This window comes from Astatotilapia calliptera, chromosome 14 (genome assembly GCF_900246225.1).
Source record: "Astatotilapia calliptera chromosome 14, fAstCal1.2, whole genome shotgun sequence".
NCBI classification, from domain to species: domain Eukaryota; kingdom Metazoa; phylum Chordata; class Actinopteri; order Cichliformes; family Cichlidae; genus Astatotilapia; species Astatotilapia calliptera.
This window is the reverse complement of record NC_039315.1, coordinates 16,830,822-16,858,788: the sequence shown is the minus strand read 5'-3', so window position 1 is coordinate 16,858,788 and position 27,967 is coordinate 16,830,822. Positions and strand designations below refer to the sequence as shown.

At 39.3% G+C, this 27,967-nt stretch overlaps 1 protein-coding gene across 1 annotated transcript; it reads right to left on the bottom strand.

Annotated features, from left to right (window-relative positions):
- Positions 1-8: 8 nt before the first annotated feature.
- ptgir (prostaglandin I2 receptor) lies at positions 9-27,941 on the bottom strand. The gene is made up of 3 exons (XM_026191354.1): positions 27,487-27,941; positions 26,258-27,292; positions 9-3,277 (listed from the first exon to the last, which is right to left on the bottom strand). The coding sequence occupies exons 2-3, from the start codon at positions 27,086-27,088 to the stop codon at positions 2,990-2,992; spliced, it is 1,119 nt and encodes a 372-aa protein (XP_026047139.1). The 5' UTR covers positions 27,089-27,292; positions 27,487-27,941; the 3' UTR covers positions 9-2,989.
- Positions 27,942-27,967: the final 26 nt, after the last annotated feature.

Below are 27,967 nucleotides of genomic sequence, written 5' to 3'. Positions count from 1 at the left end.
TGACAAGATTGTAACTGTAATGAGATTTTATTTTATATGAATGAAATGTTAATGATAGAATGAATGATATTCTTTCATTCAATTCAACAGATTTACAGCTTGATGATTAAACACTACATCCTCAAAGCAAAATGTGTGGGTGGTAATGTGTCTAACATCGAGACATGCATGACTGAGCATAAGTGAAATCAAAACGTGAATGTGGATTGAAGACAAAAATGTTTTGAAGAAAAAAAAATCCCAATTTTTGTCGTACTCATACATTTGCAATTGCATAAACCAAACTTGCATAATCATTAAAACACACAGCTTTACAGCACAGGAATACAGTTACAGCTTTAAAGTTAAAAGTCTAATTCTCACAGTGCATTTTGCAGCAGCACGGAATTTTTAAAAGCAAAAAGCTCTTAAAATGACATTCACAATCATCATAGGTAGTTTAGAGATCCATGAAAAGGAGGAAGAAAAGGAGAATGCAATGTTCAAGCAATACAGTGACATTATGAACAGGACTCCCACAGGAATGAAACCCTCTCTGAAAAAGAAGTAACCCAACTCTCAGAGATGGTTTGGAATAGCAACAACTTATACTAATCCCTTTCGTTTCTCAACATAAAACATTATTATTAGACTTGCAAAAAAAGCAGGTTTACCTTTACATTACTGTTTTAATGCAAAAGTAAGTGGTAAAAGGAATAGGCCATTTTTACGACAATTTTTCCCTCCAACAGAGCACAATTATGAAAAGCTTCTACTGTACCAACATATATACATAAACATTTATGTATTACCTTTTCACATTCACTTAAACCTTATGGGTAAAGGTAGAGGATGTATTTTAGAAAACACACACATACAACCACAAACACATGAAACACAAAATAGTCAGTGTTATGAGTCAGGCAATCTTAACTCCTGAAGAAGTAAAAGCTTTACGTTTCTGAAATCCATTTTTTCAGTCACAGTGGTTTTGCTCTTGATACATATGTCTTGACAACGATGTGATTTTTTTTAAATGCAGAAAGGATATTTCAGGGGACTCTGATATAAACTGTAGAAGCATTTACACTTTCTTGGAGAAAAAGGACATTACACGTGTTTACAGATGTTATTGTTACTCCCATTCTGAGGGCTCCCCTCCGCAGGAAGTTGTTATGCTTGAGACAGACAGTCTATGTTTATCCCTCAGTCGAGATAAGGTGGTCTCTACTTTGTTGCCTACTGCTTCTTTATATGAAAGTAAATACAACGTGGGCGATGCCTGAGAAAGTCTCTGAAGCCACCAGCAGAGTCTGGTCAACACAATGCAGAGCAGAAAAATGTAGGCTTGACCCTTTGGGACCTTTCTGTAAAATTGAGAAAAATCTACTGACTTTTTGGTCTAGTGCCAACCTGTGTTTGAGATTTTTGGTCTTAAATAAAAATACACTATATAGACAAAAAAAACAAAATAGGCTTCATCTGTTAATCTTCAAATTCAGGTGCTTTCTATTCCATTGCCACAAGTTTACAAAATCAATCACCTAGCCATGAAGACTGCCTTTGAAAACACTTGTGAGAAAGCAGGTTGTCCTAAAGAGCTCACTGAATTCAAGTAAAGGTACTGTAATAGGACACCATCACTGCAGCAATTAAGTTTGTAGAACTCTTCCCTCTTGAGTGATCTTACTGCAAGTGGAAACATTAAATAACCGCAACAACTCAGTCATGAAGAAGCAGGCCACGTAAAGGTACCGAGCGAGGTCGGTAATTCTCTGTAACTCTCTGCTGACTCAGTAACTTCAGAGTTAACATCAGCATGAGAACAGTGCCCGGGGAGCTTCATGGTATGTGTTTCCATTCCTGAGCAGCTCCTTTAGGTGGCCCAGTACTTGTGTCCATATCAAGTGCTTTGGTTTTTGACCAAATTTGGGTTCTTCACTGGATACACTCATGCTCGTTCATAATAACCACTGACACATTAGTAATTAGCATTGCTAACACTGGATCTGCTACACATTAGCATATGTTGCACATACAACAAACATTGACATCATTAGCATTCAGCTTGGATCACCCCTATATGGAAAATAAATTTCCAGCCCCATTGTCTCCATTAGTAAATGTTTCCTAATATACAGAAAGTTCTATGAGACTTATATATCACACTGTGATTTAGTTCTATATTTATTCTTATGCATAATAAATTTTACTTGATTAAATTTTAATTCATATGTTTTTTAATTCATGTTTCATGACACACAAATACATTTTCAATAGATAAGTTGTAGTATGAGACACACAAGTCTTTCAAGACATACAAAATACAAACATTTCCTGTAAGTTAATTTAATTTCCATATGGGGATATCCATGGTGGCAGACTTGTTAAGGCTATTCTGGGTTATGGGCAGTGGACAGTTCAATAATAATCGTGTATATCTGTTACACACATATGTCATCCAAATAAACCGTGTAAGCAGGCACGTTGCGTGAGCTGAATCTCATGTCATCCATGCTTTAGACACAGATAATGCATTAACAGACTTACTGACTTACTGTGCCTTAAAGAAAGGGCCGACTGATTGAGATTCAAACAACAACAACTATACATTCATACATTTCCATACAGCTTTCCTCAACTGCATATATTCAGATTTTACAGTATGTCATCCTTGGGCCTGACATGACTGTAAGTGTTCCTTAGTCCCAAGTCACAGTGCTGTTTTAATGGCACAACTCCCCTTGCAATGTTGAAATAACTTCCGTCCATTAGTGGAAAGTTAACAGTTAGTGCAGTCATTTTTTCCAAAGTTAAGGGAGAAATTTCAACGGCAGCGCGTAGATTTAAATTGTGACAGTCTTGTCTTTGTGCCTTCAAATACTAGGTGCAGGAATTTTGGATTCATACATTCATTTCATTTTAGAGTTTTCCTTAAATGTTTTTTTCCATATAGAAACGTCCTCCAGCCTCCAGGCCATCACCTTGCACTGCCATGGGTTTTTGTGGGTCATCGAGGTAAATTGGAATACATGTTGGTTGGTGGAACTGACGTGTCTGGTGGGTTGCGTTGTATGACATTGTCAAGGGGTAAAGACAGAGCGCAGTGTGCTGTCGTCTTTACGGCTCCTTTACTGAAGCGGAAGCTCAGCAGAGAGCAAAGGTGGCGAAACACGGACTTGCGGCAGATGATAAAGACCCAAGGATCAACGATGGGGTTGACCGCATAGAATCTGAAAGCTGCCAGGTTCTCTTTGTCACCGCAAAATGGATGGATCGCATTGATAAAGCCTGCAATCTGTAAAGAAAAGACAGAGAGAGCGTCAAGGTCAGATGCAATTCCTGTGATTTCCAGTTTACAAGTGTAAATGTTTCTGTACCGTCTCTTCTACAAGGCCAAGGTCAAGAGTTAGAGAGACAATTTTTGTAGAATTGTAAATTAAACAATCAAGATGTGTTTGAAGTGCAAAATTTCAACTTAATTAAAATAAAAATCTGTCTATTTTATATACAGCTCTGCATTCTCAGAAGTTCAAAATTAATGAGACAATCAAAGCAGTTTTATGGCCAGGTAAGACCTGTTCCCTTCAAAGTACTGAATATGTATGTCATAGCTGTTCACTGTTAGTGTAAGTGCGGGAGGTCATCATTAGGCTGACAAAAAATTTTACACTGATCTGCTCACCAACACCAAAAGACCTGAAAGACCACAGAAGACAACTGAAGTGCGTGATGACAGAATTATTTCCAAGGTTAAGAAAAACAACTTCATAGCATCTAACTGAGCCAAGAAATCTCTTGAGGAGGCAGATGTATCATTGTCAAACTTTATTATAAAGAGAGCCTTCATGAATGGAAATACAGAGAGTTTACAACAAGGTGCAAACCACTGGTTACACCAGCCGACACAGTTCTCTAAAATAATCTTTGAACGGATGAAACCAAGATGAGCTTGTACCAGAATGATGAAGACAAAGGTATGGAGAAGAAGACAAACAGTAATAAGTTATTAAACGGTAACAATGTATTTTTAAAAACATTAATACAAATTTTTGAGAGGAAACTTCTTGACAGCGGAAAGTTTTTGGCACACGATTAAAGATATTAAAGAATAAACGTTGTCTCAACTGGATGGAGACCATTCGAAGCTTCCTCCAGCAAATAGAGCAGAGTCGTCGGCACTTTGTTGCTAAAGCCAGATGAAAACTCAACTGCGTGTTCAGCATCAGTGTCAAAGGAGATGGCAGTTCATCTTGCTGTGCAAGGCTTTAACAAATGTCAGCATCATCACACTCTGTGTAAGCGCATCTTTAAGTTTCAAATGTACAAAGTGTTCCGAAAACAGACCCACATAAGGCAGCATGTTAAAACCACATCTTTTTCCTGTATTGACCTTTATGGTATGACAGACTGGAGAAAAGCAGGCCAGACAACAGCAGCAGCTGGCTGCCTACAAAGCCAGGGCAGAGAGAGAAGCAGCAGCTGGCAAAGCATCTTTGTCACCTCACTCCCATTCTCTATCAACAATTCTCCATTTCCTCCACGAAATATCCAACAAACATTCTCCTAATTAATGGCTTCTGCTGATTGACTGCTTTTCTACATCGGTGTAAATGTTTCCATGTTGCTAGGGACTGGACTGAAAACTAATAAGCAAGAAACATGAGAGAGGCCTGAGGGAGAGTCCAGACCCAGTGCAGGGACCAGTCACAAGCATGACTGCATGCTTCGCACACTTATCAGCTGGCTAAAATCAACCAAACATGATATTTCACCTAAAGATGTCTGGGTATGCCGATGACAAACAATTTAAAAAAAAAGACAGAGAATAAGAGAAGAGGCACACCCAAAATAACAGCACTTATCATGTGATTTTACTGAAAGGGGTTGAGCTCAACGGTATAACAACATCAAAATCCTGGAAGAGAGCCGTCATCCTGCATGTGTCAGTAGCAGTTACAGTTGAGCGTGGAATGAAATACTCTCCAGATGTTTTGGACTTTTTAGGAAGTAATCATGCAATTTTAAGTCGTCTAAAATTTCTTGAATTGCACAACTGATGCTGGCAGATTCTAGCGGATTTCACAGGCTTAATAAATGGCAGATAAGACACGGAGGGATTTTACGAAAACACATCTGAGCTAGTGTGTCCTCAACTTCCTTTCACACAACACGTTTCCTTTTTTGCAGGCGTAGACTGCAAAATTTCACAATTTACCTGCTGCCACCACTTTATTAGTAAGTTTCTCTCCTCCTTGTTACTACATTAGTAGTAAAATTGGTAGTAAAATAAAAAATAAAAAAATTCCAGCTTTAGTAAAAACCAGTAGCTTCCGAGATGGAGTTGGAACTCAATAAAATTATCAATGTCGACTGTGTGTAAATGAAATGCCAGCAAACTTGAAAAATAGTCACCCAAAGTATGTAAGCAGGAAGTCACTGCAGCATCAAGAGCGGTAATAAAACTTTGAAAAATTGGGGAGCGGTTATTTAATAAACTCATCTGGAAGTATTCAGAGAGTTTTGAATGTTTGTTTTGTTAGTTGAAAATTAATTTTTTTTAATTCATCACTGCGTGAAGCGGCTGTTAACTGCTTTGTGATTGCCAGCGTAGATCACGTACATTACTAGTCTTAAAATTGGCTTTTGTTGCCTAGGCATCAAAGGTTACACTGATATACACGCTGAAAAATGGAAGATTACTGAATTCAAACTGTTTATTTGAATTTAGTAAACTCAAGATTTATGTATCGTGTGTGCGTGTGGAAAAGGGCCCGAGTGTACAGATGTCAGCACAATTTGGTGGCAGATACATTTTAAAAGCTCTGGAGAATCATAGAGAAAGATGTTCGTAGGAACGATAAAGAAAATACAACAACACCCTTAACTATTTTGGCTTCTGACCTAGGAAAAGGTCTCATGCTGGCAATAATTTCTTATTTGATTTAATGTTTCAAACAAAAATGAATCTTGGCATTAAACACACTAACAAACACAATGACAAATGCTTCTTGTGCTCAATGCAAAGTTATGGTACCCTTAATTCATCACGCGGCGCTGCCAGAAACATTTCAAACAGACTCGTGTGCTCTGCTACCTTCCTCGCTATTGTTGTCTCATGCCACATTACCACCCTCGCTCATGCTTCTGCTCCCTACATGCCACCCTGCCTCTTATGGTGCTCTCGGCAGGCTTTAAGCCCCACAGAGACAAACACAAATCACGAGCCGTCCACTCAAAGCACTACAGGCTGTGGGGCCAAAACTGATGACATGTCAGGCTCTCCTTAAACAGGAGCATATTAATGGATCTGTCTGTGCTTAAAGAGCAGGCCAGACATAGAGGGAAAGCATCATGGGGGATTATTTAGGAGAACAGAGAACCAGGGAGCTGCAGGGAAGGCGTGATGAAGACATATAATGTATTATATATGTACCGTATATAAATCTAGCCAACAAAGTGCCGTACATGTGCAGTTGCATTCACCTATCACCACCCACAGCCTTGCAAATTGTAATGACAAATACTGAATGAAACAGAACCTCGTCTCTTTTGTAGCCATGGAGATATTTACCTTTTAACCAAATACTCTTTTAAAGCAGGTAAAGAAATCGATGGATTTTAAACATTTCACAATTATACGCAGAAAGCTTTGGAGGGCACTGTTACCAGACAAGTACCAGACTATTATTATTATATTTCAGCTGATGGTTTCACATCCAGCCTATTTTACTTTGATATTTCAAGAGCCCTCGGACTTCTCAGTATGGTTTTACCTTGCCTGCATGCAGCTTTCTCAATCCTCAGTTCCTTCCCTCACCACCTCTCCTCAAGTCTTAATCCTACCCAGCAGAGATGCAAAGAGAGTGGAGCCAAGGCAACAGGCATATAACAAAATGAGGTATTTTTGCTTAGATGCTTAGACAATCTGAATGAATGAAGAGACTCCTTTATTTACAGACCCCCGCCCCACCAATGCCATGGTTTGTATGTTCCAGCCGTGTCACGCACGTTAGCAGAGGATGCAACACCTGTGCACCCTCGAATAAAACTCGTCCGACAAGCCTCCTCTCTCCTCTCTGCCAGATGCATTTTAGGAATTGAGACATCCTTCAGCATGGCATATTTAGATTGATTTCTGGGTCATGGTAGTGATGAAAGACAGAGGAGATGAGGAGGCACGTGGCATCATTTGCTCTGGTCTGACCGGAGATGCAGTTATCCTTTATTTAGGCCACCCGTATTTTGTTTTGGAGATTTTGCTTTTGTTTTATTTTGCTCAAATTGTTTTTTATGGATCTCGCTTCTTTGTTCTGACAGTCTTCATGTACCTGGATCCAGGCCATCTGTTGTAAATAAGGCATGTAAGACACACATAGGTTGCATGTAAGATGGTTGATGATGGCTGCTTCATTCAGGAAACAGACCACATAATGGATTTCTACACTCTACAACCCATTACTGCCTATCGTGTTGTCCTAGTGGACTCCCCTAACTCTGTCTTCCTGATCCTGTTTCACTGCAGATTATTCTGAAACTTTAGATCAGACAGTGCAGAGAAAACGGGGCTTTTAGAAATCATTTACAGATCGATTACAGTCTCTGAAGGAATTAAGATTTTTGGAAAATATGCGTAATTACTTACTTATTCCTAGAGTAAGAAGAGAAGCTCAATATCAATCTCATTGGTGCCTGTTAAACCTGCAATATTTGTTTTGTTTTTTTTTAGTTGGAGAAAATTAACTATTAATACAAAACTGACATCGTATGTGCAGCTTCTTACATGTTTGTATTCAATATTTGTGCTTCTTTAACTTCTACAGAAAACAGCTGCTTCTTTAGTTACCTAATGCACCCCAGTGTTTGCCCCCCGGCTGCTTGCTTTTCAGGAAATGGAAAGCGTGTTGTGTAGTGTGAGGTCGCTCAGAGTGTTTCCGTTAAAAAAACACAGCCTGTGTCAGTAACACTGATCATAGCTTGAGCTAGATCTGCACGAATCTAAAGCTATGACTCCCACAATTTACAATACACGAACTTATTTGATCTGTTTTTAATACAAAAGCACTGATTTTAACAGGTTTAAGTATGGAAGTAGCTTAATGTGTACTGATGTTTGCCACAAACATTATTGTTTAACAAATTTCTGCACTTACAGTTTTGTGTTATCATCATTTCAGAGGACGTCACACTTACAGTCATTTCATGGAATCTACTCACTATTTGCCGAATCCTAACATTTGATCTGAACCTGACCTTAAAAGTAAAAGCCTTTCACCGTAGCCATCCCCTTCAAGGGTAAGCTAGCAGTAACACAACACGTGCGACCTTATTGCCTCAGGTTGATTCATTCACTTACATTTTGCTCTGAAGTGATTCAGCGATGCTCACACTGATGATATTCTGTTTCCTTCAGCTTCATAACTTGCTTACAGCTGTTAGCCTTTACAAGCAATAGTGAGTCATTTGCAGACTTTTTGGTTCACTTCATTTAAGTCTTTAAGAGAAATCTAACACACCCATCCTCCATGGAATAAATTTATAGGCTTGAGCTTGATTAACGCTCTCGTCTTGCTTTTTTGGAAACAAATGAATCATTTTGGGTTGTAGAGTTGGCAACAGCACGAGAGCACAATTTACCAAAGGTGCGTGAAACTTTGCTGTATTTCTGTTCTTTAGCCAAAAGGTTGCATTAGTGCAGCGACAAAGATTCCTCGGAGGGGGCTCTCTGCACCGGGGCTGTGATCGACCGTGGCTGCCCAATTTTACTCTTTAAGTGTGTGTGTGTGTGTGTGTGTGTGTGTGTGTGTGTGTGTGTGTGTGTATGTAGCCATATGGAAAAGAAATAGTAAAAACTTATATGATTTACTCATGAAAGTGGCCACTTTCTCATTACTTTCATACATTGTTTTAGTAAGTATCCAAAACATACAAGTTTCATTATATAATTTTTCAAGGGATCTTATATGTGTTTTCACTCTTATATGCTTTTCATACAAGTTTCACACAAGACAGATACAAACTTTATAAGATTTATATATATCTTTTCCATATGGGTATCCATGATCGTTTATGTTAATGAGAGTGTGGGGAGTGAGTTGGAGGGCGGGGTGGGATTGGCTGCTTTTAACCATGTAAAGCACTTTGTGCTACATCTTTGTATGAAAAGTGCTTTATAAATAAAGATTGATTGATTGATTGATTGATTGAAAGGTAATCGTACAAAGATTTATAACCATGGCATAGCATGGAGGCATCTGATTCATTCAGCACTTTAAATGAGGTGAATCATAAAAACTACTAACTACGCACAGATGAGCCATGACAGAAAAATGAACGGCCTTTTTATTGTGCAACTCCCTTTAGTGGTGTTTTTCCATGCCTAACATACAACACTGGGAGAAGGGCTTCTGGGTCCTGTGGGATGCACAGCAAGGACTCTGTGTTCCTTGAACTGTTCTTGGCCAGTTTGTTTAGTATAGCTTGCATGTACGCCCTGTCCTGGTAGGGAAAGGGGGGCACATGTGCATGTAAGGTGCCATTAACACAGGATACACTTGGTTTGGGTGGCACATGTTAAAATAACGTCCATATAAACACCAGGACCGTACTATGTTTCGCTTCACCTTTCAGTGTTTTCTTTATTTATATTGTGGCTGAACTGTGTACATATTCGTGGCTTTATTTTTGAAAGTAATCTTTTACTTTTAGTGACATTTTTCCACATGCAGTAAATTGGTGGAAATGTGAGTTCACCCAAGTGTTTTTTCCCCTGTTTAGTTTTCCGAGTTGTCACTTCTCTTCAACTTCACACATCAACGAACCTTATCCCTGTTTTCTGCCCGTGTGTATTTATCAAAAGATTCATTCAAAACATGACAGCAGATTTATTTTCTCGTAACTCCGCTGGAAGGTCAGCGAAAGGTTCACCACAGCACATTAAAGTTCATTGATCCATTGATCATTGGAGATTATAGGATTTCCACTAACAGCTATGCAGGAGTGTTTTCTGTGTTATTTCTCCTGAACGCCTTAAACAGAGCAGCACGAGGCTTAGTGACATAAAGGCTGTCTGAGGATGCTTATCTCTGAGGATGATTATCTCCTGAGATCCTGAAGTTGTTTTGTTTTTGTAGTTGGTGAATTATTCAGTGTGGCACTATAATGCAAGGGTAGACAGGTTTTTTTGTTGTGTGTTTTCTGACATTTGAGGTTAAGGAGAACGTACAGAGAGGAAAAATGAGTGGGCGTTTCCTGCCGACACCGTCTGCAGGATATACATCTCTCGTGCATGTACAACGGCTCAATGGTAACATTTGTTTTCCTTACTGACTTTTTCACAGAAAACACATCCCAGTCTTTGGAGATTATTATTAAGCTGTTCATTTCCATGAAAGACATTTCCAGAAGACAAAAAACTATATGCTGCAATAAGTGACGGTAGTATAGTCAGTCTATATTGATATAATCAGACATGCTTCATCAGGGGAATTACACTGTCTACACTTACGGTCCATTAGTGAGCTTCCTCTCTAAGATGTGCTCAACACTACAGTGAACTACTGCACCTGAAAACATTAAACCTTTTATGATCATCATCTATAAATGACTTCTGAGAATAACGGACTCTCTGAACACTCACACATCAATTCAACTGTCTGCAAAGACCACAGGGCAAAGTAATATTACATTTAACACGCATGCCTTGGTATCACAAAAAAATGATTCCTGTTTTAAATAGTACACAATGTCTTATACATTACATGCTTTCTAAGTTCGTGGAAAACTCATAAAAGTTTTAAGACAAACCTTTATAATCTCTTTAGAATTCAGGGCCAAATAAAGCTGTCACTCTGAACTCTCTCACAATTAAATCCTGTCTCGGGAGCAGGATGTGCCAAATGTGTAGGAGTTGTCGTTTGCTTAACAACTGACAAAAAGAGGCTGGTGTCAGAACTACACTTCTCAAACTCCCCAAAAGAGGAAGTGGAAGTAACCGTGAAACCATAAAACCCCACTTTTCAAACTGGACAGTGTAAAATATGAGGCACATTGTTTTAGCTGGGCAAATTACAAAACCTTGAGAGTGTTACAACAGAAGAAGCTGTAGACCGACACTTCCTCTTCATTGGAGATAAAAATGCTCATTTTCTCTGCTGTATCTGATGCTGCTGTGGTCTAAAGAGCTTGGAAAGAAAAGCGCCTGGACTTCTTTAAGTTTCTTGAAACTTAAAACTTCAAGAAACTTAAAGAAGTCCAGACGCTTTTCTTTCCTTAGACTACGGTGACCTGGATGACTGAGAACCTTCACAGACATGATGCTACTGTGCTTTCGTGTATTGTTGACAGGGTCATATATGCCCTTTGAAAACAGCAGGAGTGTATCTTTTGAAATAACTTCAAATCGAACAGAATTGCTCACAGTAAAGTGTAACTGTTGTTGACTGAGGCTGTGTTTAATGTCACTAGTGCAGCCAGATGAATTTAATCCTGGTTGCGACATTCTTTCACAGAGAGCCATCTGGACGTCATCCATGTAAATTAACCGCATATAACCGAGGACTATGAACTAAATCCCTTGTTGCTGTTAGCAGTGAAAAACATCCACTGGAACTAATTTGCTGTTGCTTTAAAACATCAGTCCCAAGGGCGTAGATTTGGCATGGTCGGAAGGTACGTGTCCCCACCAATAATTTGATCTATTCGAGTAAAGAAAAACAAACCCGATAGAAAGAAAAAACGATGTGTCAGCGTCTCATTCACCCAGCGGAGCAGAAAGAGTTCAATTACGTCCTCTACTGGAGTCCTGCGTCATGTGACAAATATGGCCAATGTGATTGGCTGAGCCTTTCAGGGAGCTCTGTTTAGTTTTAGCAGTAGTGATGTGCGATACCACTGATTTCCTTTCCGATCCGATACCAAGTAAAATTCAGGGTGGTATCGGCGATACTGATCCGATACCGATACTCTGTACAAAAACTTAATGTTTCATTGCATTTCATAATACAATATATAATTGTATTATGTAATTGTAATAATAACATAACCATATTGCTTCATAATGATTAGAGGACATCAGACAACTTGTTTTTATTGCTTAATAATGCAGAATAATCATATATTAAAAAAAAACAACTGACTTTGTGCGCTATTTGAGCATGTTGCCTGCCTGCAGCACTAAAGGACTCTGCGAGAGACGTCTTTCTCGCCCTAGCAGCACCTGTCCCCGTCCTCCTCTTCAGTTCGCCTCAACATAAGCTCATCATATTCTGTGATGTGATTTACTCCGAGGTGTTTGACGATGTCAGTGGTGTTGCCACAACACCCCACTGTCTTGCCACATATACCACAAACCGCGTCTGGGCTGTTTGTGGAGGTAAAACGCATCCACACATGACTCTGTTTGCGCTCAGCCATTGTTGTGAGTGTGCACGCCAGGGGCTGCGACACATTTATACAGCCGTATTTCGCATATGACTATGAAAGGCGTAAGAGGAAGTAGTTCCTTCAAAATTTAGAAGATCCAAATGATATAGTTTCTTTCCACTGCATTCATTTTAATGGAAAAACTACAAATTTACCCCAGAGTACTAAAATATCAATATTATAATATGAGAATCGATTCTAGAACAAAAATTGCTGGTATCGGAAGAATCGATATTTCAGTATCGATCCGCACACCACTATTTAGCAGCGGCAAACCTGCGCTGCGAGGAGGAGAGGAAGACGCCAACAAAGAGGAAGAACCTGGATGTAAGAAAGTGTTTTTCAAAGAAACCTGTAAGTCACTTAAAGTCAAGTTCACTCATAAAATGTGTCCGTCACAATCACGTTACAGGCTATGCTAGGCTTTGGCCCACATCAGTCTAAAACTGTATGTACCCATTAATAACGTGTTTTGGAAACTAACTGCACAACATGCAGCACTATTAGTTCTCTCAGTCTCAGAGGAGCATTTCTAATTTTGATTGAAACTGTCAGAGAAAACAGCAGCCTCGAGCAGCCAGGATATTAGTTTACAGAGGCTGTTAGAATTATATGTCTAACGTTAAAATGTTGGTGACACAATAATTTCATCCTAACGGCACTGACATATTCATAGGGTTAATTTTTGAGACAAAATGTCATGAGGTAGTCATGATTTTACAAATATTCCACCTTGTAGTGCAGTTTGCACAAATTGTTTTAAAAATGCACTCACCCTACAAACATTACTGATGAGTCAAGATCTGCACAAAGTGACAGAAACACTGAAGCAGCTTCACATTGTATTCTTATTGTCATGTACGTCCTATTTGTCAGGTGACAGAAGAACCAACATAAAGCTCAGAGAGTAATGGTGACACAAGGTCACAGGTGAAGTTGGATGATGACTTGTTGGTTCATTGCTGTATTTGAAGCACATGTGTGACTGCATGTATGTGGAATGTCTCACTGTTATTCATCAGGTGACAGAGGCAGCTCTGCCATGTTGTAGCTCGGACAGAGGTGAAGAGGCGAGGTCACAGGTGACTGACTGATGATTTGGTGCTGTAGATTAAATAGTATTTATTATCATGACAATTGTTAGGCTGCTGATGTAAATTGATTCATTAGTGTGTGTTTGACAAAGAATCTGAATTGACATGTCTCACTTTTTAAATGGCACGAATCAATGTGTTATTTTATCAGGTGGCAATATGTCCTAGTGCAGTCAGAGGGGAAGAGCCAGGGCCAAAGGTGAGGCACATCAAAATAATAATTTTAATCTGAGGATAAAACGCAGGTACTGAGGCTGAAAGAAGCTTCAGTGCTCTCAGAAGACTAAAAAGATGGCTAAGGTCAACAAGGACTCGAATGAGATTAAACAATACTGCTGTATGTCCACCAGGAGAGACTGGACAGTATAGATGTAAAACAAACATGCCAGCAGTTTATCTCAGTTAACGAGAGGAGCAGGCATGTGTTTGGCTCCTTCACATAGCGGACATTGAGTTGTTGTGTGGGACACCAGTAGTCCATGTCTGTTGCTGTAACAGTAGTTCGTGTTTAGAATAAAACATCCCAGCTCACTGATCTGATCGGGGCAATAGTGCCTAAAATGTTGCACAATTTTGCTGAGAGATCTTTTACTTTGTGGTGATCTTAGACGAGTAGTTTATGGACAAAAACCACCAGGTCATTCAGTGTGCCTTAGTGCCAAAGTATAACAGATGTTGGTGTACTATAACTGAACTAATCTTGTTAAGTCCTTAAAGTCATATTCATTTATTGTCATGACTGTATTTGAAGCTGTTTTTATTTTTGTATGATACCTGATTTATATGGAATATGGCTGAAGTAAACTAAAGCCTAAAATACTTAGTCAGTGATTTGTTTAATAGTAATTTAACATTATATAATTCACATATAAAACTATGAATTGTGATTGTAAATGGTTTAAAAGCATGTATAATAGCATATGTAGGCAAGTGTGTTCCTCCTTTTATCAAGAAGCAGAGACAAAAAGGAAAAAAGAGTTCGGTCCCCACCAAGGCCAAAACCAAATCTACGCCCTTGATCAGTCCTATTTTTTTGTTTGATTTATTGATCTTCCATCCCTGTTATGGCATTATATTAACTCTGGTGATGTGATGATATGTGACATGGTCACGTAGTCAAAGGGTGACACAACCAGCTGGGGTGGAGGTAGCCGGTGAGCGCTCTATGTTTTAAGCACTTTGTAGCTGATAAAGCCACGATTCAGACGACCTTTCAAAAAACAGAATTATTTTATTGCTTGTCATCCAAAATTAAACTTTCATATAGTTATGAATCTATACAGCAGTAAAATAAAAACAGGAGGTTATGATTAGCACACTGTTTCCACCCACAGCAGGTGACAGGTGATTTCCTCACTTTACTGCAATGCCAATAAAGTCTGTTGAGCTGACAACTGTTGCTTTTGTGTTGACTATATTTATTAGACGAACATCACTGGAAGCGACTGTGTGTTTTTATCACTTTCGCACAAGGTAAAGTCGACCTTTTTTAACTGAGCTCATTTTGATCCAGCTCATCACCTTTATTGCACAACAGTGACAGGAGAGTGAAAGTAAAATATGCATTTTTTACATTTAAATTAGTTTGTTTCCAAAAACTTTCAACGTTCTGAAGACGCAACCATAAACGAAAGAATACATTACTTACATTAAGCCTGTCTTTTGAGCTACCATATTATAATTCTGTAAATCATAGACCTACTTTCTCGCCCTATATTTTGGATATTTTTTAGCACTACTAAATGAATGGATGCTGTCCACAACGAGGAGCGCGTGACATACAAAAAAGAATTCCAGGTCTTAACACGCACAGCAGGCCTTTATTTTGGGCTTTTCCAAACTGGTTCTAACAGCAAACCAAAGCCAAATAAATCCCTCACCGTCTTTAGTTGTTATATTTTTGGGATTAGCTTCATTATTATAGTAAAAACACTGCATTATAAACCTCATTAAAATAAAAGCGCAGCATATTAGCAACAATATTGCAACACTATTCTGGTTAAACACAGCCAAGAGAGTTATACCTGCATCGCTATGTGGTTTTCACCCCCTGTATGGTGCAGTTTTAAAGGTTATCAAAGCGGTTTGCATAATTAATTTATCCTGCTAATGCGAGCTCCAAATAACCACAAAGCACTTCCTTTATGAAGTCTGTAAGTGACTATTGCTAAGTGCTGTGTTTGAATGTTTATTTGGATCTTTGATTAAATTTATAACTGGCATCCTGATCAGAACAGCTGTGATTCAGCATGATTCCTTGTCATTGTCCATCTCTTAGTTTTTCCCACTGAGCTGCTGGGACCAAGAATCTACGTGCCAGGCTGTGTGCTGGGTGTGTGTCAGCTGGGGATCAGCAGCATAGCAGCATCAAAGGAAACCTCTCAAACAGAAGATAATAACAAGGATTGAAGTCTGGATTACGGCACTATCGAAGCACACAGAACAGACTCTAACGCAAAGCTAACTGTTACACAACTGCGAGACAGATTAACCAAATGAGACATAATGTACACAAAGAGTGAGAAGTGAAGCCAGCTAGTTGATTCCTTATGTTTTCAGTCTTTATTCCCAGATAACAGGCTCGCGCTCGCACACACACACACACACACACACACACACACACACACACACACACACACACACACACACACACACACACACACACACACACACACACACACACACACACACACACACATGTTATTCATTAACTATCGCTTAATAGCTGTTGAATAAAAGTTTTGAATGATTCTGTTTCGGTTTCTAGTTCTGTTCTGTGTAGAAGAAACATGACAGGAAGAAGAAAGTTAGATATTTTATATCACATGTTTTTTAAACTACATGCATTCATTTCAGTTTGAGTGTTACAGAAAAAAAAAAAACACAATTAAAAAAGTACCTCGCCATGTCACTTGTGCACAATTTTTATCAACAGCAACTTGTCTGTAATTAAAAAAAAAACAGTTCCTCTACTTAGGAAGTTAAGTCTCATTTCCATCAGTGAGGGTCACACATCTAAAACTATACAAATACACCCTATGTGGACTGGCTATTTGCCGACATGATGTATTTTTAGGATTTTGCAGGACTCTCTGGGAGAAGATGAGAGCAGAGGAAACTTCCCATCATATTCTCAAGTTCGCTGCAGAAGTAAACATTAGCCAGGGTGCAGTGACCCCCAAAATTTCAAACCACCAACTCGTCACTACTGTCTGGTTGCAATTATGTTGTTTCGTTTGTTTAGTCCCTGTTGTCTACATACTCTGTCTTAGATGTGTTTGAAGGCAGAAGTTAATCCACGCACAGCTGAAATGCATTTTGGAAAGAATCATAAAGAGGATTCATTGATGTGTGTCCCCCACCCCTCATCCATCAGTTCCACCCACAAACATTTTTTTAATTTACTGATATCCTAGATCAATGACTTCATTGTAATTCTATAACTTTATGAGATGTGTGGAAAGTACAGATGCTGACGTATCCTGTCTCCGTGTTGAATAGTTAGAACAATGCTCTGATTTCATTAATAGAAGAAGAAACCTTCAGCCGCTCCTTTGTGATAAGGTACCACTACAGCAGGTTAACATGTTTGGGTTAGCAGAGCTCTGCACCAGTTTCTCCAGCTGGAAGCAAACCAGCAAGCTTCCACATGTTGCGCAAACATGTTAACCACTGCACTAATGAGCCAGCAGTTTCTGTAACAGGAAATTTGTATTACATTTTTCACTGTGACACTAGCAAAATTATTTTGCTTTCTCATGGAGATTTTCTTTTCTCTTTAAAAGACTTCAAAAGACTTCCTCATGACCCAAGCTGAGGGCACACCTGAGCACATAAAATACACACATTAATAGGATTTACTGAGATGAGAAAGGTCTTTACAAGAAATATCAGTAACCTGGTTAGTCATACATGATTCTTACTCAGCTGGACGATTAAATTAAAAGCAGGTTATGTGAGAGTCAGTCAGTTGTAGACTGTTGACCGAACTGTTAACAGTTTTTACAGTTCACAAAGTTTTTTTCTTCCTTCCTCTTTTGGGGCCCCTCCAGCAGGCAGCGTGGCCAACTCAGGGATCACCCGAAGCAGTCATTTAGTTGGCCACGCTAAAAACCAGCCTCGCTATGATAATGGTTTTTAACTGCAGCAAGGGTTTCACCACATTATTGAACTCGAGTGTCAACTGCTTCCCTTTTCAAGTGTCCTTCAGCACATCAACAGATGCTCTGCCTATTCTGCCATTGTTATCGTCTGTTTGATATGAGGGTGTTGTATTTCACTGCTGTGCCATTGTGCCAGGTCGCTTATCTCCTAATGCTGCAAACAAGGCGGAGTATAAAACAAGAATCCTATTGTTCTCTGGAGCTGCTAACATAAGGAGACTAGACTTAGCTGTGTTTACTTAAGCTAATTATCAATTGTAAAACACAGATAAGTGGTTGTGTTTTGATAAGTGGATATGAAAATGGATTTGAATTAACTCTGGATGCCAGGGCGGAGATTTGTGTCTCCACCTGCATATAAAACCAGGGGTTTTTGCTTGTTAGGTGAACGTGTAAACCACTACACTGTGGAGCCATTATGAAAAAGTCACACCTCTGTTTTTCAAATCAAAAATACATTTTTAATTACACAATGTATGCCTGGGGGAAATGTGATTACTGTATGTACCAACATATCATTTTATATCATTTGTTCTATATAAACTTTTTCCTCGTCTTGTGACTTTCCTCACAATCTGAAGCGACTACACAAGCCCTAAGGTTGAGAAACTCTAAACTTGGGTGTGGAGCACATTTCACACAACAGCGTGTGAACAATGACACTGTTGACAGAAAGGCAAATAACTGTGCACACACGTGGCAAAAAAAAAAAAAAGCTACCCAACTACCAAGAGCTCTCAAAGTGAATGTATATGCAGCAAATGGCTAACTGAAAAAAGGGGTGCTGGTACTTTCTCTTGTATGCACACAGGCACACCAAAGCATGACACCTTGCATCTGTTTGGACCAAATGCCTATGTTCCCGATAGGGATTGGCAAGTGAAAAAGAACTGAATCCTTCCTAGAGTTGCTGATCTTTTGCTTTAATTGTCAAGGCCTCAGCCACATAGGTTTAGTGACCATGCACAGTAAGATCAGTAGGAAGAAAATTTATCAACAAATGTATATGCAATACTAACAGCCTAAACACATATAGAATCATACAGTGGATCACTGGTTCCTCTACAAGACATTTTACTGTATCTACCATAAATAATAGCAAATAATTCTTGCTGGGTAATCCAGCTGTGAGTGCAACTGGTTGCCTGCCTCTCTGTATTGGCCTTGGTTAGACTGACCTGTCCAGGGTGTACTCCCACTTCTCGCCCTGTGGTAGGTGGGATAGACTCCAGCTGTATTACCATCAATTATCTTTTAAAAAAATTCTGCAGAATTAAGGGGCCTGTAACCTCAAGCATTAGCCAGAGTGCAGCGGTAGTGTGAAACTGTTACATTTCATAATGTCTTGTCCTTCCAGTTTTACCACTGAAGTATTCAATATGTAACTGCAGAGAAATGTGTGGTAGACAATCTGGCTGGAAGTAGAGAGATCATTCAAAGGACAGAGAAAAAAAAGTGCCATATACAGGAAATAAATGACGCGCAAAAGCGCAACAATCACTGTTTTGACGTTTAGATTTGAGACAAAAAATGACTTGTATAGAAGAGTCTCTCATAGCCACAAATCCACAGTGAATTATCAGCCAGACTCAAGACAGCTGTTTTCAGCACAAAAGAAGATCCTCTGAGAGTCACCTAGCCTGCACCAAACAGCAGACCAAAAATGTCAGAAACTAGATGGTAAACAGAACATATAGCAGCTAAAGGAACAGATTTATTTTTACTTCAGGAGTTGGTCACGGGGATACAACTGAGGGACGCATTCAGAAACACAACATTAAATAAGTGCTTAGGCTGCTTCACACTTGTTGGATGTGCAAATAAGCAGCTATAGTTATGGCTCACATTCTCAGAGTTGAAAGTCACAAAAAAGACTGTTAAAAAAGTATCTACTAAAGGTATTCATTAACAGTGCCAAAGCATTTCGAGCTCAATCAAGCATGCAGAGTACAGTACAAGGTTCAGTTAAGCACATAATCATCATCAGTCACAAACAATTTTTCATTCGGGGAACCAAAAACACATGAACAGATGATGACTGCTGCAGCTGCCCCCATCTGCTCCACATCTGTCTTTAGCCTCTTCCATTCATTCTATTCCTCAGCCATTAAAGACCTCTTCCACAGCTGCTCACCTCCTATTGTACTGGAGCCCAAAGCCATGTTCTCCAGCTCCCACACTTAACTGGCACATCAAAAGGTTTCTTCAGGAGATTCGTTGGCATCATATGTTGTCCGATTTCAGAATGAGTTCAAAGGTAAGGCAAACAGGATAAAACTACAGGTAGTACAAAGAAAAGCAAGATCAACAAGCCTGCAGCCATCTGACTACTGAAATACAAATAAATGCGTGCACATGCATGCGCATTTGTAATGTGCACAAAATAAATGCTTATTTTATAGCAATTATTGTTTTTATTGAGTTACTTTTGAGTATGTTATGTATGTTAAAAATAAAACTGTTTGTGTAGAAATAGAAACAAACATTGATTAAATTGTTTTACATATTTTTTGTGAACGAATTACTTGATTGATCAGGCAATATGTGCTTAATTTTTAAGTTTTTATTTTATTTTATTGGTGCCCTTTTTTTCTTGTGGGTGGTTAAACTTTAACAATGTTTCCATTCTGTAATCAGAAAAAGCCTTAAGTGTACAACATAGAGCGTGTTTACCAGCAGCAAAAAGAAGATGCCCCAGTGCCCACTTTTACAAAAGCAATCCAAAGTAATTAATTACACATTTTACTCTGATGAAGCAATTACAATTACTTGACTCAATATAGTTTCAACAAGACAACTAATAATCTCTCAAGGAAACTCCCCAACACTGTATAGATGTTTGCATGTGTGTATCTGCTTATAGGCACAAAGGAAAGGAATCCTCTTTGTTCTTTTCACAAAGTCAGCTGCTGATTGCAAAGCATCATCTTTCCTTTTAGAGACAACACTAAACCTCACAACAGGGTTAAAATACCACAGAAACAAAAAAGGTTCTTATTTTCAACTCTGTCATAGCATAAGTACTTTTACACATGTAAGTACGACGCCCATGCTGCGTGGACTGTGCTTCTAACAACAACCTAAACACATGCAAAGGTAATGGTATCCTATGCTAATGTCACACAGAGTGCTTTCCATTCTAGTTTATGCTTCCTCCTGTCCTCGCTCCTACGTGGTGTGGAAACAGTTTTCCCATAGAGAAGATGGGGAGCGAGAAGGGTCGTGCAGGAGGTTTTAACAAGAAAACACAAGTGCATTGCTTATAGAGGTGGCACAGTGGTTAGCCCGGTTGCCTCACAGCAAGAACGACCTGAGTTCAAGTCTGCCATCTATTTTTTCTATGTGGGGTTTGCATGTTCACCTGGTGTTTGTGTGAGATCTTTCTGGATGCTTAGCTCTTGTTCTTTCTCCAGCTAGTCGCTCAAGTTGGTAGTTTAGTAGAATTAAAGAATTCAACTGAGATTCCCAACTTTTGGTTTAATTTTAGACAACCTCTGGAAGGCATTTTAACTTCAATCTTCTGGATCTGTCTGGATTTGGGAAATTCCCCTCTTCATCCACACTAATTTTCTCAATCTGGATCCAGTTGGATGCAAATAGGAGTGGCCCTGAAAAAAACACCAAAAGCCTGTTATTCTGCATATTTTCAATGGCATTCAGGCTTTGGCTATGACTGGGCATGTTAATGCATGTAAGAACTCCAGGCGGTTTGGAAACTATTGTTATAATATTTAGTTGTACGCTTGTTTAAGTCCTGCAGGGGAACAACGAACATGCATCTAAATGTTCTTGAACTAAAAGCAGAATATCCTGTGAAATTTGTCTTCATAACATTTTGTTAACTAATACCTCAATCTTTCTTAAATCTATGACCTGACAAATAGTTTACCAATGAAATTTTTGTGTCTTTTAACAGAAGAACTGTGTGCTGCATACTGTTCCACATAGCATTTTGAAAACTTCACTCTGTGTGATTTCTCTTGTCCAGGCCTGTCAAACAATCCAGATTTATGAAGCGCTGTGATGATTCTTGGAGGAATGATGCCCTGTAAATGTGTTAAAGCTGCCTGCTGTTCATCATCTTCCCAGCAATCAGCCCTCTTGCCCAGTTAGCTCACAGCTATTGGAAGCAAGTTGATATTTCCATTTTTCTTTTTTTCAAATCACAGAACAAACTGTGCTCCTGTTAGATTTGTATATCACTAGCCCCAGCAGAGTGAAAGAGAGACAGGGTTCAACAGGAGTTATATGAAGTCCAAAGACTTAACATTAAAGTAATTGAGGCGCTTAAATCAACGGTAACATGACGTATCTACTGTGAGAAGAATCAAAAAGAAAAAGGTTCATTTTTTAAACAAAATAAAAATGGAAATTTTATTTTTATTTGCTATTTCACTGCTACTGCCACTAAGCAGTGTTTAATCTTTGGTCTACATTTGACAAATGTGCAAAGGAGATGCCAAACTTTATACTGCGGCTGTGGGCGACTAGTCGACTAGATGTTTAAACGTTGCTTGTCTTGATGGTCCGTACTAGAGATAATATTTGGGTAAAAGTATTATTCTCTGTGAATGGAAGATGTACACAAGCACGGGGGAAAGTAAACAAACGATAGCAGCGCTGTTTTGCAGTACTCAGATATTAAAAAATGAGCAGCTTATACGTCGGCTTTGTCAGAATAAACTGGAATCATTCCTGCCTGTGGCCATCTCCCTGTACAACGCATCCACTTAACACACTGTTTGCTGCTACAACTACACGTTTCTTTTCCAAATATTTATTTATAAGTGACTTATGTATGTATGTATGTATATATATGTATATATTGTACTATTCTTAGTTAGCGTATTGTGTGTCTTGTCTTAATGTTGGTTTAAAATGGAGCACTGTAACAAAAAATAATTTCCCCCAGGGATCAATAAAGTATTCTGATTCTGATTCTGATTCTGAATCTAACCACGCAGCCAAAGCAATGTGTAACCGCATAATGATGCTAGCAGAAACCGAGGTTCTTGCTGCTAGCACTGTTAAAGCTCGCCAAACACTGTAATTTAATCATTGTGTGTGCTAATCTGATACACGACGCACATTTCAGCTACATTTAAAACATGTTTGGTTATCAAGAAACTTGACTCATATTTCATGGAGCTCATTGGACAATGGTTAACTTTGTCCATTGAAAGTGTGCTCAATGTAAATGTTTTCTGATGCTTTTCCTTCTTTTAGACTAGCAAATTATTTTGGATCCCTACGTCATATATCAGAACGCTGATGGTTTGAAAACGATTAAAACAAATAACTTTATTATTTAAATAACTGAAAAGAAGGAAACAACATTCACAGGGTGACATTTACTGTCATTCAATTTCCAACTTCCCAGCCTCTAGCCTTCCACCTTACTTAGACGGCCGTATGGTGGGTAAAACTACTCAGAAGATCAATGACTGAAGAATTAGTATGACCTCATTCGAGCTGTTATTTATTTTTTTTAGATACAAATAATATTTTCAAAAGCGGCTAGCTGGAATTTATCATGGATTTTTTTTGCACTCCCTAACCACACACACAGGAATCAATACAGATCTGATGATTGAGATGGGCATATGGCATCTGCCCTAATGGAAACCTTTTATGAATAAGTTAAAACATTAGTGATTAAATCGAGCCCATGCTGCTGCTGATACAGTTGCTCACTTAAAAAAAACCCTAAAAAACAGGAAAAACCAAAAGCCTGCCATTTGTTTTTCATTATTCACAAATGGGATAATTGGGAAAATTTCTAGCGAAAACAACTTTATTGAGCCAGGTATTGACCAGATGGGTCGCTTCAGGAGTTCCCATAGTGACACTATGAAGGGCATCGATTTGTAGACTGGAGGAAACAGCTTTTAAAATAGAGATTACAATAGGTTAAATACTCACATGATTCTTATTGAGCTGTCAATTAATGCTTATAAACTTCAATGGCAGTATGCAACAGTCATTTTACTGTTAATTCAGCAGTATCAACTTGCATAATCCTGAGAGAACGCTTTAAAACCTTTCCAGCAGCAGGAGATGATTTTTGTTTTTCATAGCTGTATTTTTAAACATTTTACAACCAACAGAGAGCATACTGGCAATAAATTTGACAATAAATCTGTAACAATGTGTCAGTGTCTGCCTGAGATTAGCTCTAATCGGATAACTGAACCTAATAGTTTCCAGCTGTCTGCATCAATTGCACGGTATTAAAAGTGTGAGTGGGAGGTAATAGATAACATTAAAATCAGGGTCATAGTTTGACAAACTTGCTAAATAATGCTTATGCGAGCCAGGCAACAGTAAACTAGACATACATTGCCTTTCCTTCTTTGTCTCATAGATCGTGTTTTACCACCTCTCTGTCTGCAACACTAATAGTTAATCTTGCCGTACTCAGAACCAGACCTCAGAAAAATGCAGAGAAAACACCGCTTCATTTATTAGTGTCCAAAAGCCATTCAGCGGATGCAAGATTGTGAAATGTGATCTGTAAATACAAAGTCCACACACATTATTTATACCTGTGAGCCAAAGACCATTGAAAATAATGAATGTGTCGTGATACGATAAATATTGATATTCCCTGCCAAACTTAAATTTAAAAATGTAAGTGTTCATTTTCCAGTGCCTGCTTTTCATCTCACCTACATCAACCCAAGTGGAGTGCAGAGCCACAGAAGAAAACCCAATTCTTTAAAGTATATTCAGTTCCTCAAAAGTGATCTGAGACAACAAACACTAACCGGAAACACATGCTCAATGTTTTTATTTCTTCTTTTTTCTTTTTGCACATTGTTGTTGTAGAAGTGCAAGAATTAATGACCAAATGAAGACCGTATACCTCTTAAGTGAAGCAGAGAAATTGAGAATAAAAATTACACTTGAACTCTACATTGTTTTCATTGCAATGAACAGATTCAGACTTCTCTGCCCACATCTGCTGTGCCTCAGGCAAACCGACCATTATTAATCATGAGCCTACATCTGTCTGGAAGCTCTGACACGACAATCAAAACCACAATGTGAACAACCATACATGCACACACGTCTGCTGAGACGCTGCTGCAACATTGTCTTTCATCATATACACAACGGATATCAAGCTCATAATTTAAGCACGTTGATAGCAAAACTTAACGTTAGGCTAAATTTGACTTTTTCGAAAAACAAAGCTCAATTACAGAAATACATAGGAAAGCTCAAAAGTAAAACAATTTTCTATTTTTTACTTTGAAACTGAAACACAAACTGTCTGCATGACTTCTTAAAAGGAGGACCGTGTGCTTGCAAGCGGTGAAGTTGGAGTTTCCTGGAATCTTACTCAGAGTGTGAACGAGTATGTATCGTCATCCCTGTCACTCTTAACCATAACTCAGGGCAAGTACAATCACATGGACCCTAGGTTAGTCAAAGCTTTAGGGCAAATGTTACCACAAACCACCACGAAGCAGATGGTGAGTAGACAGTGAATAGCACAAGCGTGACAAAATGCATTTTCAGCTTCCTGTAAACTAATTTATCATGAAACCGTCTGTTTAAGAATTTAAAAAAGGCTAATATACATATGACAGCACATGAATGCCTTTATAACACGATTCACACATCCTCTGTGAAAGGCAGGGCCGGACCAGTCTGCCAGGGTTGTCAGGTTGTAGGCACACTCCTCTTAAACAGAGGCAGATACCGAGCTGTGAAGAAAAATGCATAACACAAACACACAAGCAGCGACAGTGTGCTTTGTGTGGCAAAGGCTGCCATTAGGGACACACCTTTCATTAGCAAAGCACAACCGTTAAGGAGACTTCAACAGGGCAGACAAACACATACCACAACTTACAAAAACATCAACCGTCGCCATGCCACCAAAAGCTTGCTATGTCCATAATAATTACAGAAGGGGGGAAAGGAATTCACTTTATTAGATGCACACAAAGTTAGGAAACCCTGAGGCTAAAATGACCTTACTCCTGTAAACTTTGCCTGCCACCAAACAGCACCTACTGAGCACCTACCACCTACCAACACTGAGGTGCCAAAATCTCCAGTTCCTTAAATTGGCACTTGAGGATCAAAAAGTGAGTCCAACCTCAGACTACAATGCAGAATGCCTGGACTTTTGCAGACATAAGCATTTTTGCAGCCTGACACACTTCACCCTCTTGGCTGAATGTTTTCACTTCCTGCACCAAAAAAGGAACAAAGCAAAGACCACAACGCTAAAATTGAGCCTTAAAAAGCACTCACCAATGCATGAAGTCAGGTGGCTCCATCCATCTTATTTACAGATTACATCAGACTTATCTATCATCGCTGCAGATTGTGCACAAAAACATCCACTACAGGCCAGTAATGATGATAACAATAACTAAACCTTCTTTAACTTTCCCCTTTTTGTCTGTAAACTGCTGTAACCTCTTTTCATTTCACTGGGGAGCTGTGGTCATGTTTCAGCAAACTGCATAAAAGCAATCAGTGTGTCACCTCTCCTTCAAATGTGACTGTGTAGTAAAACTAAAAGGAAAAACAACATAATATCAGTAGCTTGCACAGAGGGAAGGTCAAATATAGACTCACAGTGAGAGGCAGTGAGCAGACCACAAAGATGACAGTGATGAGCGCCAGCAGCACCAGGTGATCCATCTCCTCTTCTCCCTGGCCAAACCAGGCCAGGCTCAGCCTCCTCTTTCTGCCCGTTGACCCGACCGAGCCACGGCGCAGTTTATGGCTCTTGTGCATCTTGCAAAGGGTGATAATCACGGAACCGTTGCACACGAACACTGCAAAGATCAGCAGTGCCGTGAGGGAGGAGTAGGACAGAGAGAAAGCCAAAACCAAGTTGGCCTGTTCATCCTCAGTCGCATCCATGTCAATGAAGCACCATGTCCCAGGGCAGTACTGCCTGAATTTACCATAACTAACGAACGGCAGTAGGCAGAAGGCCACAGAAAATAGGTAGATAAAGAGAAGGGTAAATTTAGCAAAGTTGCGGCGGATGTGTACAGAGTAGAAGTAAGGGTGGCTGATGGCCAGGCAGCGTTCCACAGCCATGGCGCACAGGATGAGCGTGGGTGCAAGGCCGAAGAAACTCATGGCAAAGCCGAAGAGGTTACACAGTCCTTTACCGCCCAGGTCTGTAAGGGACATATTACGGGCATAACAGATGAATACAGGTGGGCTTAGAAGGGAGGTGCCCAGAAGATCTGTGAGAGCCAGGCCGGTTACCAAGATGCAGAACACAGAGGACCTGGAGCGATGCTCCTTCTGATGCACTCCCAGGATAAACAGAGCCAGGAGGTTTCCGACAACACCAAGCAGAAACATGATGATACTTGTGGCCGGTTTGCCATCACGGCCCACAATGCAGGTATGGTTACATGGTTCATTTGAAACAATGCTATTGTTCATCTTGTTGAGAAGAAAATAATAACCCCCTCAGTGTGGAATTAATAAGGAATTCCCAGACATCAATAGAAAATCTTGTCCTCTTGACAGCAACATTTGGCAAGAGGTAAGACAGAGGAGACGTGTGGTGAGACTCATAATCCTGTTTTGAATCAAAATATCAGAAGCCTCCTCTGGTTGTTTCTTGTAGACAGTTTTCAAATCTTTCTGTGGACCAAAAACAAACAAAGAAAACAACGAATACATATCTTTAGTTCTCATAAACATAAAGCTATAATCTATGGGAAACCCTAACCACGTTTTCACAAAATACAAAACAGCCACACTTTTCTGATTCTTCTTACGTCATCACATTGAAACGCTTAAAATATATCAAATTTTACTAAGAAATACTGACTCACCTTTTACTGGATCTGACAGAAAGCCCCCAACACATAAAAAGTACTTGAAAGTTATTTCTTCCCCTTTCGGTAAATCATTAAAGGTAGCACGAGTCTGCTCTGGTGTGCTGGGTTTAAATGTACCGCTGCTGGAAGTGTCGGAAAAACAGAATGAATCCACGGACGGAGAGGAGGACTGCTGGCGCGGCGCTTCTCCTTCAAACTTTATCTCTCTGTTGTCGTTGTGCCTCCTAACCGGTTTCGGATCGATGCAGTCTAGGCTATAGTCCCTCCCACTGCACTTGTGACTCAGATGACATCTTGAGCAACAGGACACTTTAGAGCCGATGCAAAACCGTATTTAAATCCAATAGAATTTCGGTGCTTTCTAGTGACTATTAACCCTTCCCGTTCTAAGATGGTGTAGATTTCAAGATAGTGTGCATTTGCACCGAAATATTTAGTGATTGATATATCATAAATCACTAATAAAGATGGGGGT